Source organism: Populus trichocarpa, chromosome 14, assembly GCF_000002775.5.
Source record: "Populus trichocarpa isolate Nisqually-1 chromosome 14, P.trichocarpa_v4.1, whole genome shotgun sequence".
In the NCBI taxonomy this organism is placed as follows: Eukaryota; Viridiplantae; Streptophyta; class Magnoliopsida; order Malpighiales; family Salicaceae; genus Populus; species Populus trichocarpa.
In genome coordinates, this window is record NC_037298.2 from 10,631,255 (window position 1) to 10,645,217 (window position 13,963).

Genomic DNA, 13,963 nt, shown 5'->3' on the forward strand with positions numbered 1-13,963 from the left:
AATTTATACACACACATATTCTTAAATTTAATTGTATATATAATACAATATAGATACTGTAAACGTCATATATATTATAGATTTATAGTCGTGTAAGAGTAAAAAAAACTTCTATATAAAATCTATTAAATATTTTATATTTTTAAAACTCTAAAATAAAATATTTACCTATAAAAAAGACCTAATGGATCTAAACTATTAAATGAGAATTAGATATGTGGATCTTGGGGTTAGATAGATACAAAAATATTTTAGTTAGTTAAGGTTCTTACATGAGATTTGTGGCAATTATTTTAAGGACAAAACATTGTAATTAAATTATAATCTTTTGAATATTTAATTTACTTAATGAATCTCTAAAATCATAATACAACAACAATCATTTACAACGACAATTAATAAACTTAATAAACTGAAAGCTAATATAACTTCATCAGTAATTCTTTTGAAAAAGAAATTAACTTATTAACACTTTGATTAGTAATAAATTTTTTGCTATAGAATAATAGTAGATGAACACTAAATTTAATTAATTCTCCCATGAAAAATAAATCGCAACAATATAACAATTCGGACAACATTTATCATAAAGACGACGACGATAATAATAATAATAATAAACATAAAATCACCAAATTCACAACCTTAATACCACAAAATACAATTCACTAACCTTCAATCATGATTTGATTGAAACAAACGAACTATTTAAATTTGCTAAAAATTTCTTTCTTTAGATAAATAATAAATTTAATTAATTCATCAATAAAACTGTTTCCCTACACACTCCAAACCATATTTATCAAGCTAGAAACTTATATATCAACTCATAATCAAATCAATAATAATATCATAAATTCCCTTACTTTCCATGACGACTACCCGCCTGTCATGCTACTCTTTCGAATTGTTGTTTATTTCCTCTCGTCAAGGAAATTAATTACAAAAGGAATCCTTTTTTTACACAGAAATTTGGCATATGATCGTGAAAGACGGCTGAATAAACTTGAGAAACTTAACAACAGAATATCTCATAAATAAAGATTAAGATAATATGTTATTTTTGTACGCAGGTTACAGTTTTTTACATGCAATGATCAAGATAGTGATGATCTTCAGCCTCCCAGCGGGGTAGTTGGAAAAGCGTGTTGCCCCATTCATTATCTGCTGCAAAATGAAAGAGACTATAGCTCCTAAGTCTAAAATTGAATTATATTTTAGTTGTTATAGAGAGTAAACAATTATACAAGGAAAATATATATATGTAGAGAAATTTTGGTAGCCGTCATTCCTTGCACCATACACTCTACTAGGGGGGGAATTAAAAAAACCAAACGAGCTCTTTCTCTTTCCATGGCAATTACACCTCTCCACCATTAAATGCTATTGCACCCTCTCAAGACGCTCTGCAATAACTCCTTGCTGCCACAATTTTCTCTTTCTCTTCGCTTCCATTGCTTTCTTCGCTTCCCAGGTCCCTTTGATTCTTCATCTTCTTCTTGCTTTCTACTTTTTTTTTTAATTTTTTTCCCAGTCTTTTTCTTGCCTTGACTCTATCTCCATATCCCACACACCTACTTCTTACCATAGAAGTTCTTACCAAAATCTACTGAGAAACCACAAAAGCAGACCCAAATACTGCTCTCTTTTCCACAAGATAACCTCAAAACCAGATCCAAAAAAAAAAAAACAGAAAAGAAAAATCTTCTCAGTCAAGACTTTCATTTTTATTCTTTTGGCAAGTAAATTTCTTGTATTGGTAGGTTTTCTCAGGAGAGTGTCACAGTCTTCTCTGTATTTTTCACTTTTAAAGAATCAGTGGGTTTGCAAAACCACCCATTTTAACATATATCTCTCTCTTGCATGTAGTTCTCTCATTCTGGTTTTTTTTTTTTTCCATGGAACAGATAGAGCTAAAGAAGGAAAGGAAACTGGGAAGGCAAATTTGGATTCTCCGTGATCTTAGTTGGGCGTTATGTGGGATTTATGTTTGGATTTTTGGGTTTAGTCAGATTTTTATCTGTCAAAAATTGTTAACTTAAACTTCTTATATACTCTCTCTCTCTTACATATATGTACGTAAGAACCAGATAAACGTGGAGAGACAGAAACCCATTTCTACGGTAAAAGAGAACCATAGTCAGCCCTGTCTGTTTTTCTAAACTCTGATAGAAAATCCGTGAAAAAAAATCCATTCCCTCTGATCCAAGAACATATATAAGTAGTAGAGTAAGAAAGGAGAGGGAGTTAAGCTATCTATAAGACACACACACATTTACATATTTATACATAGTATATACAACTTCATTAGGGTTTGTGGATTGTGAATATGCCAGCGGGAATGATGATTCCGGCAAGAAACATGCCATCTATGATTGGGGTTAATGGAAATGCTGGTGGGTTTGGATCGTCTTCAGGACTTGCTCTTGGTCAGGTCTGCACATGAGTTCTTTTCCATGTCCTTCCTCTCTGCTATTTGTGCCTTTTAAGCTTTATGATCCACTTTTCTTAAATATTTGTTTGGTTATTATACATGATTCTTCATTTCTTAACGACCCCATACTAATTTCCTTACACCCCCTTAACATTTTTCAACACATCAGATCTCTTCTTCTTCTTCTTCTGCTACTGTTCAGGAGTTAAAAAGGTGTATTATGTTTGTTATTTGGCTTTTAGAAGGACAAATTTGTTTTCTTTAAGCAAAATCCTTCTCGATACTTGCAAAACGCGTAAAGGGCTTTGCTCTTTTCTTCACACGGACACAGAGGGAGAGAGAGGGACTTGAGAATCTATTATTTTGACATGGGCCTTCTTGTCCTCTACAGGATCTAACAATTTTCTACTTTTAAGCAGTTTTCAAACGTGGTTTCCCCACAAGTCCTTGACTTTTGAATATTATAAAATATCCTTTTAGCACCTCTCTCTCATACATATATGTAGCTATATGTTGGCATTAGAACATTAGCTTTCTGTGTGTGGAAATTAATTTCCATTATGTTGTTAGATTGAAAAACAATAAGCTTCAGGAATCTTAAAGATCTGTAGATAATGTTCCAGCCAAACATGATGGAAGGTCAGCTTCACCGTCTAGACATGACACAAAACACACCTGAAGGCGACATGGCTCGGATCAGAGATGATGAATTTGATAGTACCAACACTAAATCAGGCAGTGAGAACCAAGATGGTGCATCCGGTGATGATCAAGATCCACGCCCCAAAAAGAAGCGTTATCATCGCCACACTCAGCATCAGATCCAAGAAATGGAAGCGTAAGCCCCACCTTAATCAAATTATATACTTCTTTATATGGTAATGTTCTATTGCCTTTGTTGACAAATATAACTTGTAATGAACTCTTCTTCGTTTTTGGTCTTAGTTTCTTCAAAGAGTGTCCACACCCAGATGACAAGCAAAGGAAGGAGTTAAGCCGAGAATTAGGGTTAGAGCCATTGCAAGTCAAATTTTGGTTCCAAAATAAGCGCACCCAAATGAAGGTATAACGTTTGTGCATAACCTTAGCCTAGAATTTACTAATTTATACCATAAAATAAAATACCACAAATTGCCTTCTGTTTTTTTTTTTTTTTTTGTGGGGCTATCTTAATTACATCAAGGGGCGGTTACAATATCTTGGTCTCCTCTTGGAAAGTTTTCTTTAGGGGGGTTCGGATATTTCTCAAACCTCCTAATAATTAAATGTTGAGCTGAATTCTTTTTCATTACAGACCCAGCATGAGCGCCATGAAAACACACAGCTTCGAAATGAGAATGAAAAGCTTAGGGCTGACAACATGCGGTACAGAGAAGCTCTTAGCAATGCCTCGTGTCCTAATTGTGGAGGGCCTACTGCCATTGGAGAAATGTCCTTTGATGAACATCATTTGAGACTGGAAAATGCCAGATTAAGAGAAGAGGTCCATTTATTAGGTTTATCTTGTTGTTGGATTTTGTAACAAATCCTGATCATATCTTCAAAATTTAATCTGTTTCCTTTTGTTCGCAGATTGACCGTATTTCAGCAATCGCTGCTAAGTATGTTGGCAAGCCTGTGGTGAACTATCCACTTATATCGGCTCCGATGCCTCCACGTCCACTTGACCTTGGTGTTGGGAATTTTGGTGGACAGCCAGGCATTGGAGGGGAGATTTATGGAGCTGGAGACCTACTTAGGTCGATAACTGCTCCTACTGAGGCTGATAAGCCCATGATAATTGAGCTTGCAGTTGCAGCCATGGAGGAGCTAGTTAGAATGGCCCAAATGGATGAACCCTTATGGATGGGTAGCCTTGATGGAACAAATGCAGTATTAGATGAAGATGAATACGTAAGGATATTTCCTCGTGGTATTGGGCCTAAACCTACTGGTTTTAAATGTGAGGCTTCAAGAGAGTCTGCTGTTGTTATCATGAACCACATCAACCTTGTTGAGTATCTCATGGATGTGGTGAGGTTCCTTTAATTATTTTGCAAAGTATACAACATTTAAGAATATAAATACATTTTGATTCAATATTAATTTTTGATAATGTCTTGGCTTTCAGAATCAGTGGTCTACATTGTTTTCCGGCATAGTCTCAAGGGCTTTGACTTTGGAAGTGTTATCAACAGGAGTTGCAGGGAACTATAATGGTGCCTTGCAAGTGGTAATATACGTAAATTTTCTTCAATTATCTTCCAAATGGCAACACCTTCGCTAACTTGATTAACGGCGGATATAACCCGATACTTGATTTAAAATATAGTCGATATATTTATTTCACATCCCTGACATTTTAGGTGTGGAGTTCAGAATCATGAAACTAAATATGTGAAGGTCATATATGATATCATTCTCTCCAAGAATATATAACTAATTGTTTGAGTTCTATCCAGATGACGGCTGAATTTCAACTTCCAACTCCACTTGTTCCTACCCGAGAAAGTTACTTTGTGAGGTACTGTAAACAACATGCCGATGGTACTTGGGCAGTGGTTGATGTTTCATTGGACAATTTACGCCCTAGTCCGGGAGCTAGGTGTCGAAGGAGGCCATCTGGATGTTTGATTCAAGAAATGCTCAATGGATACTCCAAGGTGAACACTTCATTATTGTTGGAAGTTGTTATACTCTACTTTAGTTAAGCTGCACCATTTCCATAAGCAATGATTTGTTTTTGCTACGTTTGTAATCGAATTTCTTCATACCGTAGGTTACATGGGTTGAACATGTAGAGGTGGATGATAGAGGTGTTCATAATCTATACAAGCAACTTGTTAGCTCAGGACATGCATTCGGGGCAAAACGATGGGTGGCAACCCTAGATCGGCAATGCGAGCGCCTTGCCAGTGCCATGGCAACAAATATTCCTGCTGGCGATGTTGGTGGTAATATATACTACGTAGTTTTTCATTCTTAATAGGTAACATTGTACTGGATGATATGCTTGGCCCTGGACTTATAGCCCATTAATTTGTTTATTCACAGTGATTACTAATCAAGAAGGGAGAAAGAGTATGATGAAGCTGGCAGAGAGAATGGTGATAAGCTTCTGTGCTGGAGTGAGCGCCTCTACTGCTCATACTTGGACTACACTATCTGGAACTGGAGCTGATGATGTTAGGGTCATGACAAGGAAGAGTGTAGATGATCCAGGGAGGCCTCCTGGGATTGTGCTTAGTGCTGCAACTTCCTTCTGGCTTCCAGTTCCTCCAAAAAGGGTTTTTGATTTTCTTCGTGACGAGAGCACTCGAAATGAGGTATAATAATCAGGAGTATTGGATCCTCAATTTTCTTGCTTCGAATTTTTCTTTTATTCCTGTGAAGTGAAATTGAAAGAATAAAACTAGTTTCAATTTGTACTCCCTAATTAAATTATTGGATCTCATTCTAAGACTTGATTGCTTAAAATACAGTGGGATATTCTATCAAATGGTGGAGTTGTCCAAGAAATGGCACACATTGCTAATGGCCGGGATACAGGCAATTGTGTATCTCTACTTCGAGTTAATGTAAGTATCATACGAAAATCTTTGTTCTTATTATGCAGTTGTCCTTCTATGATCATAATTAGTCTACTGTTGTTACCAATAATTTAATTGATCTAATACATGCACAATTATAGAGCGCGAATTCGAGCCAGAGCAACATGCTGATTTTACAAGAGAGTTGCGCTGATCAAACAGCCTCTTTCGTAATCTATGCACCGGTTGATATTGTTGCAATGAACGTCGTACTTAATGGAGGCGATCCAGACTATGTAGCACTTCTTCCTTCAGGGTTTGCTGTTCTTCCCGATGGAACTGGAGCGCATGTAGGAGGCATGGAGGAGGCTGCAGGTGGATCTCTTCTAACTGTTGCATTCCAGATTTTGGTTGATTCAGTTCCTACAGCAAAACTATCTCTCGGCTCAGTGGCAACTGTTAACAACTTGATTGCCTGCACCGTGGAGAGGATTAAGGCTTCTTTATCATGCGAATCTGCATGAATTTGAAGGTTAATTTAGAGGTAAAGTACTGGACTTGTGCTGCTGTGTCCTACTATTCTCAATATATAACTGACTGATTCTCTCTGGATTCATGACCAAGGAATGCAACTTTATATTTTCTTGCAGTTCATTAACCAGAGGAGGAAAAAAGAGGGGAAATTTGAGAAAAACACAAAGATGGTGGCCATTTTGGCTTTTATAGAAGAAGATTAATGGGAGAAGTCAAGAGCGCACCTTGCATGCCTCATGGTTTGCGATAAGGGAAAGACTACTAGTTAGCAACCAAAGCATACCATGGGGGATCAGAAAGGACGTTAGAGGTTCGGGAATTGACTTCGCCAAACAAAGTAAAAAGGAAAGACCTTAAAATATTAATCCAAGGTTGAACTACTGCTCCTTTTCCCCTTCTTTAACTTATTAGTTAGGGTTTTGTGCCCCGATAGTACTTCAAGTTTTATCTGCTCTCTAGATCTCTCTTTTTCCCTCCTCTACTTGTTAATTTGTTTGTGTTTTGAAGCTCACACCTCAAGAGCTTTTGGAATAGACTTCCTTTGTTAAGCCTTGTTCTCTCTTTGAATTTGTTATAATTAGTCTCCTTTTGATTTGTCTTGGCTATGTTTAAACTTGGGTTTACTTTCTCAAAATGCTGCAATCTTGAGTGATTATCAATATCAATCCACATCACATACCAAAGAACAAAATTAAACTATTTCAAAGCAATCATCCTCCTCCTTTACACACACACACACACACACACACACACAAACACCCACAATATGATAATCTTTATAGACACACACACACTTATAAGCAGTAAAGTTTTCCCCTAATGACAGTGGCATTTTCACTAGCCTTCCTTTTATTTTTAGTTCGAGTTTCCCTCCACCTTTTTTTTTTAATAAACGAGAGGGAGTATTATTAAAAACGGATAGTTAGCCACATAGATTGTGACTACCTAAGATAAAGTACAAAGCATGAAACTAGAGAGAATTGCAGGTACAGAGGCTGAAAACCAGACAATGGTAAACTGCGTTTCTTAGCAAGGTTAGTCCACCTTCTAATACCTCCTCATCCTCTGGTTAAATTATACCCTGTATATGTGAAACTCCCTTATATGTTGTGAAATTCTATACATTAACAAGTGAAAAAGAGATGGCCAATTCGATCGGCTGCGCACCATTTAACACTAGATTATTCCTTGCTAATTACCAAATAGTCCACAAGGTTGCAAATAAAACTAACTTCCATGCTTTGATTGGAATATTCATGAGCTATAGCTTAGTCAATGACTGTAGAAATCTTCAAGAGATTCCAGAAAAGTGGTTGAAACACCCCACCATTGAATTACTCTATACCAAAAATCATGCCCTCCTCCCATATAGGTTCGAGTAATTCTATGTCAGATTTGTTCCTCAAGTCTAAAAAGGTTGGCTATAAAAAGAAGATTCCCTCATAGAGATATCGAGCCAACGAGTAATTTTATAGTATCAATGCTAATCTCACAAGGGATAGGCTTGTTTTCTTTTATCTTTTTTTTCCCAGCCCCATTTAGATATGCATTTCCAATCCTTCATGAACAAGTATAAAAATATGTGCAATTAATAAAAGCACGTGTCGTATCTTGATGGATATCGCGACAAGGGTCGAAAATATATATTGTGAAAAATTAAAGTTGCCATCTATTAATTAAAAAAAATTAAAAAATATAAAAATTAACACTAATTTTAAAGATTCAAGTAAAAGATTAATTATGTTTAAGGAAAAAATGATATTACCTTTAAAATATCATTTCTTATCAAAAGTTATATTTTCTATAAGTTTATAAGATTCCTAATTAACCAAGCCACCAAGTTTGAGAATAAAGTGGGATTTCTAGGTCGAGTGGATGATGAATCATTGATAAAACAATAAATTTTAGGGAGATTTTTTTATTAGTGGCTAGTGAATCATTAATCAAAGAGTGAGCAATTACTAGATTTGATTAGAGGGATCAATAGATGTAATAATCGGTAAACCTTTTTTTTTTCTTCTTCTTCTTTCATAAAAATTCAGATAAAACTAAGCTTTGATGGAAATGAACAAGGTTTAGAAAATTAATGAAAATATCAAAGCCTTCATTTTTAAGAAAATAAAACGAGGTTATTTAGTAGCAATAGCCATCATATGTTTCATTACTTTTCATAAATCCTAAAAATGAAATAAGAGAAGAAAAAAAGATATTGAATGATCGATTCATACGAACCATTAATAACATTGTTGCTACCTAATTTTTGATAATTTTTTTAAAGAAACCAAAAATAGCAAAAACAAAAAACTCAAAAATATATTTTTGATATATTTGTGTCGTTTGCGGCATCTTTTACAAAGAATTTCAAATAAAAAAAAGAGAGAAAGAAAAAATACATTTAATTTGGTTAATGATCTAATTGTAATTGTGGAAGGAAGATGACCAATTTGAAAATTGAAAAACCTTTCATCAAGCAACCAATCTTTTTTAATCAAATGGTATACAATCAATTCTTTTAATTCAAGGGTTCATTTTTCTTTGCTTTGTTTTCAAGTTATCAAAGGAATGATTGAGATTCATTTTTGAAATTCAATGGTTGATTTTGGTTTGCTTTGCCTTTAAGCCAAAAAAAACTTATTTACCTATAAATATGTGGTTATATCGCACACAAAATAGAGGATAAATTTGGGGGGAATTACCAAAAAATAAAATAAAAAAGTAATTTTCACATATTATCTCCCCACACACATACCCACATAACACAAAAAACTCTAAACCCATTATACCCTAAGTCAGCTGCCGCATTAAAAAAGGAGGAGAATCGGACGATCCGTGTTGCCTTCATCTCCCTCATCTCTCTTGCACCAACCCGTAGCCACCCAAACCATTTGCCCCTTTCATCTTCTCTTCCCCATCACTACTGTCACCCTTCTAGACCAAGCAAGCCATCGTCTTCACCTCCACTGTTAAGCATGACCTCTACCACCGACGACTCCCTCCTCTTTATGACAACCCATTCCCCATCGTCAGCTTCCTTTTCTCATCCATTACTGAGCAACTCCCACACACAGAAAAAGAAAACCTTGGCCTTCTGACCATCATCACAGCCACAACCTACCCCTCCAAACTACCAGCCACACAACCCAAAATCAATAGCACCTTTTGTTTTGTTTTTTTGTTGAAAAAAAAAAACCCATCACAAGACTCACAGAATGCCATCCTCCCCACATTCTCTTTCTTCTCCACCAACCTTTTATCAGCCTTAACCAACAACTAAACCATTCCAGCTCTAGCTCACAACCAAACAACAATCCCCCTTGTGATCTTCATAGTTTCTCTTTCATTCCCAGTAGCAGCCATCTATATATAAAAAAAGAAATTGTTTGAGAAAAAAACAAAAAAAAAATTTAAAAAGGGAAACAAATCGAATTGTTTGCGTTGATTTACTCTTTTATAGGTAACGGTAGCTCTCACCACCAGCACAAAAAGAAAAAGGTGAATAAGCAGTTCTAAATCCACCTGTTTTCCACTTTGTTAGTGACGGCGCATGGGTTCACACGCTGCCAGTGGTAATGGTGCGTGAGACCCCTACACCGCCACTGTTTCTCCGCTTCTTAGAAGCTTCCCAACACTATTCCCAGTATTGTTTCAAAATTTTAGGGGGCATACTTTATAAATTATAAATTTCTTTAATGTGTTGTTTGAATTATTTTAAATTTTGAGTTTGTACTGTTTGTAAATATATAATTGTGGGTGTGTGTGAGTAAAACATAGTAAAAAAAAAAGAATGACAATTAATGGTTAAATATTTTGGTATAGACGATGGACTTATAAGTGAGGTTGATATTTGAATACTAGTAGTTGACTAGACAATTGTTAGAGTTATTCTAAATATTTATTAATTTTAATTGGGAATATTTTTCACCGTAATATTCAAATTACAAAAAATATTTTTAATAAGAATTTATTTGAGTACACGAGCTCATAATAAATTATTAACACCAGATTTATTTACACGAATAAATCTCAATCTTAAGCCATAGACAGACTATTGGTTAAGAACCCATCAAAACCTTTAAACTACATTTAAAACCATATAAAGCAACTTACCTTAGGTAGGATGCACTAGGGGCGCTAATACCTTCTTTATCAACAATCAGCCTCTTATCCTTGAATCTCTGATAAAACTAGTACACTCGGATTTTTTAACGACCTTGAATCAAACAATTAGGTGGTGACTCCTTTAAACCTCTCGACACTGCACGTTCATGTGCAACAAACATAAAGTTGAATCCCAAAAGAAAAAGGATGAAGATTATGTTGTGTACTAAAAGTAGAAGATCAAAAACATTGTGAGTGTGGTTAAAAAATAAAATCCTAGTTTAGGGTTAAGAGTTAGACAATCTAGAAACAAAAGAGATAGGTCAAGCAACAAGACTTAAACAATACAAAATTACAACAATCCTTAATATCATATATAAATGAGAATTTTAAGCATAATGAACTTTTAAAGTACCATATTAAAAAACAAAACATTCTAATAAAGAAGATCATAGTACATCCAACATAAGAAGATCCCATTTATTAGACCCATTATATTTTGCACTTTTTGTGAGGTTCTTGTGAACACATTAAACACTTCTCTTTGTCACATTAATTTTTTTTTATCTTTTATTATGTTTTTTTTTTGTTATGGTTACCTATCTTAATTTAAAAACTTATGTTATTGGATGATACTTTAAGAATAATTTTATGTTTAAATAATTTTCTACTAAACTTGAAATTTATACGAATCTATTATTCTTTTATACTATTTTTTTAATTAGAATATTTTGGATGGTAAAAAACATCGTAATCATTTTATCATTAATTAAAATTTTAATACTATATTTAAAAAAAACATATAAATCCAAAAATTCAAAAGATCCAATAGTCACCAAAGGAGATCATCCTTTATAGTACTTAAATCTACCCATTCCTCGTACTCATAACTCTTTATAGTATGAATAGTATGAATGATGAAGACGAGGTGTTGAGTTAGTCTAACATTTACATACTATTTGGAAAAAAATATTTGTAATGAATGTGTTTAGATTTTGCTACGGGAGTGCTCTTTGTCTTCGTATATTCATAACCAATATCATCTCTCAATTCTTATCATACTCTCATACTCATGCTCATCAATTAAACACTATATTCACTTCAAAATCATATATTAATTACCCAATTCCTTTATTAGAAAAGAAGCAAAAATAGATTTGCTTTCTATAGCTAGCTAGCAAGACTAGAAGAAGGAGGAGGAGAAGGAGGAGGAGATCCAGATAACTCCAGAAATCACTGGGAACAATAATTTCGCAAGCGACCAGTTGACTTCGATTACTTTCATGGGATGTAAGGGTGTTTTATATATATATAAAAGGGGCTTTGCTACGTGCTAAATATAACTTTTAGAAATCAATAATAGGTTCTCCAATGGTGAGATTGCGCTCCAAGGTCCAGGGCAGGTCAAAGAGCTTTGCTGTGATGAATTTGAAAATCTTATTCACATTGATGTTATAGGTCGCACTTGAAAAGAAGAGAGTTGCATTTAGAACCTTGGCATATGCTCTTGCCTGTCATAAATAAGAATTCAAATTACAAATATGTACTATCAAAAAAAAAATTACATATATGTAAAAAAAAGAAAAAAAACGAAAAGGCAAAAGGGTCCATTTCATATTTTCCAGTTAAGTTTTTATGGTTAATAAATTTCTATTAAAATATCGATTGATTGATGTTATTTTATCTATTTATCAATCAAGTCCTTGCATCTTAAAACTAAGAATAAGAAATTAATGCTTTCTTCAATGGTGTAAACTTCATCTTCCTTGAGAAACATAAATAATTTATCAAATAATTCTCTTATGAAATCTGAGGTGATTAATCGTTTTAATTTAAATATATATAAAAATAAACAAGCATTTAAACAGGAGCATGCGATCCAGGATTATTTGACCTTTTTTTTTTCTTTCAATTTCCGTTCAGGCTACTTAATTATTAGATTGTTTATGCCTCCACTACTAACATGAAAAGTTTGAGTAAAATCTTATCAAAACTTTGGAATGTTACCTGGCTTGCAATTGTCCATTGTAGATCTATCGGGAGCTGGATAAAATCATCAAACTTGGTTCCTATTATAACAGGAACTGCGGTCTAAGAAAATTCAAGAAAGCAAACAAATAACCACAAGATGATCATAATCCTGCAGCAACCAAGAACATATCAAACCAAAGAAAGGTGCGCTAATGCAGATTTATACCTGATTCCATCTCCTTGCTTCTTGGTACCACCTTATAACACTGCAATAATGATGGACTTTTCATAAATAAAGTAAACATTCTACTAATCAATCCTTAATGTCCAAATTAAGAGGGGGGAAGGTGTATAATAGACAATCAAGAATTTAACTAAAGAAACCTGTTTAAAGTGACCCGACTAGTTAGATCAAACATGATCAAAATAGCCACAGATCCCTTGCAAGCCACCGGAATTTGCTGCTCCAATCCTTCATCGCCTACACCGTGAATAACATTTTTTTTGTACCATTAATTGTATATTTTGATAGGAGAAGGAAGTTTTTTGTTTTTTTTTTAAATGTGATCTTATTCACAAAGTGCTGGGGAAGTTAACTTACCGTCTAGTTCCCAGAGACTATAAGAAATACGTGCATCCTTAACCATCAATGTTTTTTTCATCAATTTCAAACCGTTGTTATGCTTCACTCCCTCATCTTTCTCATTTCCCACATACTTTGCCTTCAAAATATTTGAGGGCAGAATAATTATTATAGCCAGCCATCGTATGGCTAAAAAAACCATGTACGTAAATATTCTATAGAAAAATCTACAAAAAATATATATACTAACCAGAAAACTTGTCTTTCCAATCTGACAATCACCTAAGAGGCTAATCTTTAAAGCTACCAAGTCTGAATCATTATCGTGATGGTTATGACATATCGGTGGTGGTGTTGCGCTCGGCATTGTCTCGTCGGTAGCTAGAGACCGGTGTGACAGCATGCGGCGATAGCGAACAGGCTTCCCTAATGAACAAATGAGAACGTGATCCCATATACGGAGAATGCATCGTCTAATGATTGAAATGTGGCGTTGAATCTTTCGTCTGGGATTGAATCGAAACATAATTTGGCAAAATTGATTCATATTGGTTTTTGTTTGAGCAAGAGGGATGGCCTTGAGAAGTACTGCATGTGCATATCCCTTCGGCCATGAAAGAAATTGCTAGCTATAGCTTGTAGTATATTACCCATTTTTTCAAAGATCACGGGTATTTTTGGAACATGCTAATTAAATTTTCAGTGACAACTGACAGCACCAAACCTTATTTTATTTTATTTTTTGAACAATATTTTAATCAATCATGTTTCTACTTTAACGGGACAAGACAAGGTCATATGGTCCATATCGCCAGCTGCTGTGTGTTCTTACGT

At 34.5% G+C, this 13,963-nt stretch overlaps 2 protein-coding genes across 8 annotated transcripts; one reads left to right on the forward strand and one right to left on the reverse strand.

The window, feature by feature from the left end:
- The first annotated feature begins 1,294 nt into the window (after positions 1-1,294).
- On the forward strand, positions 1,295-7,071 carry LOC7462050 (homeobox-leucine zipper protein HDG2). 7 transcript variants are annotated; one of them, XM_024584621.2, is made up of 13 exons: positions 1,295-1,759; positions 1,908-2,434; positions 3,046-3,272; positions 3,380-3,497; positions 3,729-3,917; positions 4,007-4,447; positions 4,545-4,646; positions 4,876-5,076; positions 5,193-5,367; positions 5,468-5,739; positions 5,896-5,991; positions 6,105-6,487; positions 6,594-7,071. In XM_024584621.2, exons 2-12 carry the CDS (start codon positions 2,330-2,332, stop codon positions 6,465-6,467), a joined length of 2,289 nt encoding a protein of 762 aa, XP_024440389.1. In that variant the 5' UTR covers positions 1,295-1,759; positions 1,908-2,329; the 3' UTR covers positions 6,468-6,487; positions 6,594-7,071. The 7 variants fall into 7 exon arrangements, with proteins under 7 accessions (XP_024440389.1, XP_024440390.1, XP_052303234.1 ...); XM_024584622.2 differs by having other exon boundaries at positions 6,606-7,071; XM_052447274.1 differs by having other exon boundaries at positions 1,295-1,474.
- A 4,587-nt stretch (positions 7,072-11,658) lies between these two features.
- Positions 11,659-13,833, reverse strand: LOC7468498 (septum-promoting GTP-binding protein 1). Its single transcript, XM_002321086.4, has 6 exons — positions 13,380-13,833; positions 13,148-13,268; positions 12,931-13,027; positions 12,773-12,812; positions 12,583-12,666; positions 11,659-12,086 (listed from the first exon to the last, which is right to left on the reverse strand). Exons 1-6 carry the CDS (start codon positions 13,674-13,676, stop codon positions 11,922-11,924), a joined length of 804 nt encoding a protein of 267 aa, XP_002321122.3. The 5' UTR covers positions 13,677-13,833; the 3' UTR covers positions 11,659-11,921.
- Between the last annotated feature and the right edge of the window lie 130 nt (positions 13,834-13,963).

Coding starts and splice junctions, on each gene's coding strand:
- LOC7462050 (XM_024584621.2), top strand. CDS start 2,330: ATGCCAGCGGGAATGATGATTCCGGCAAGAAACATGCCATCTATGATT. Junction 5,740..5,895: donor ACGAGAGCACTCGAAATGAG/GTATAATAATCA, acceptor CTTAAAATACAG/TGGGATATTCTATCAAATGG. Junction 5,992..6,104: donor TATCTCTACTTCGAGTTAAT/GTAAGTATCATA, acceptor GCACAATTATAG/AGCGCGAATTCGAGCCAGAG.
- LOC7468498 (XM_002321086.4), bottom strand. CDS start 13,676: ATGAATCAATTTTGCCAAATTATGTTTCGATTCAATCCCAGACGAAAG. Junction 13,269..13,379: donor TTGGAAAGACAAGTTTTCTG/GTTAGTATATAT, acceptor AATATTTTGAAG/GCAAAGTATGTGGGAAATGA. Junction 12,667..12,772: donor AAGCAAGGAGATGGAATCAG/GTATAAATCTGC, acceptor GAATTTTCTTAG/ACCGCAGTTCCTGTTATAAT.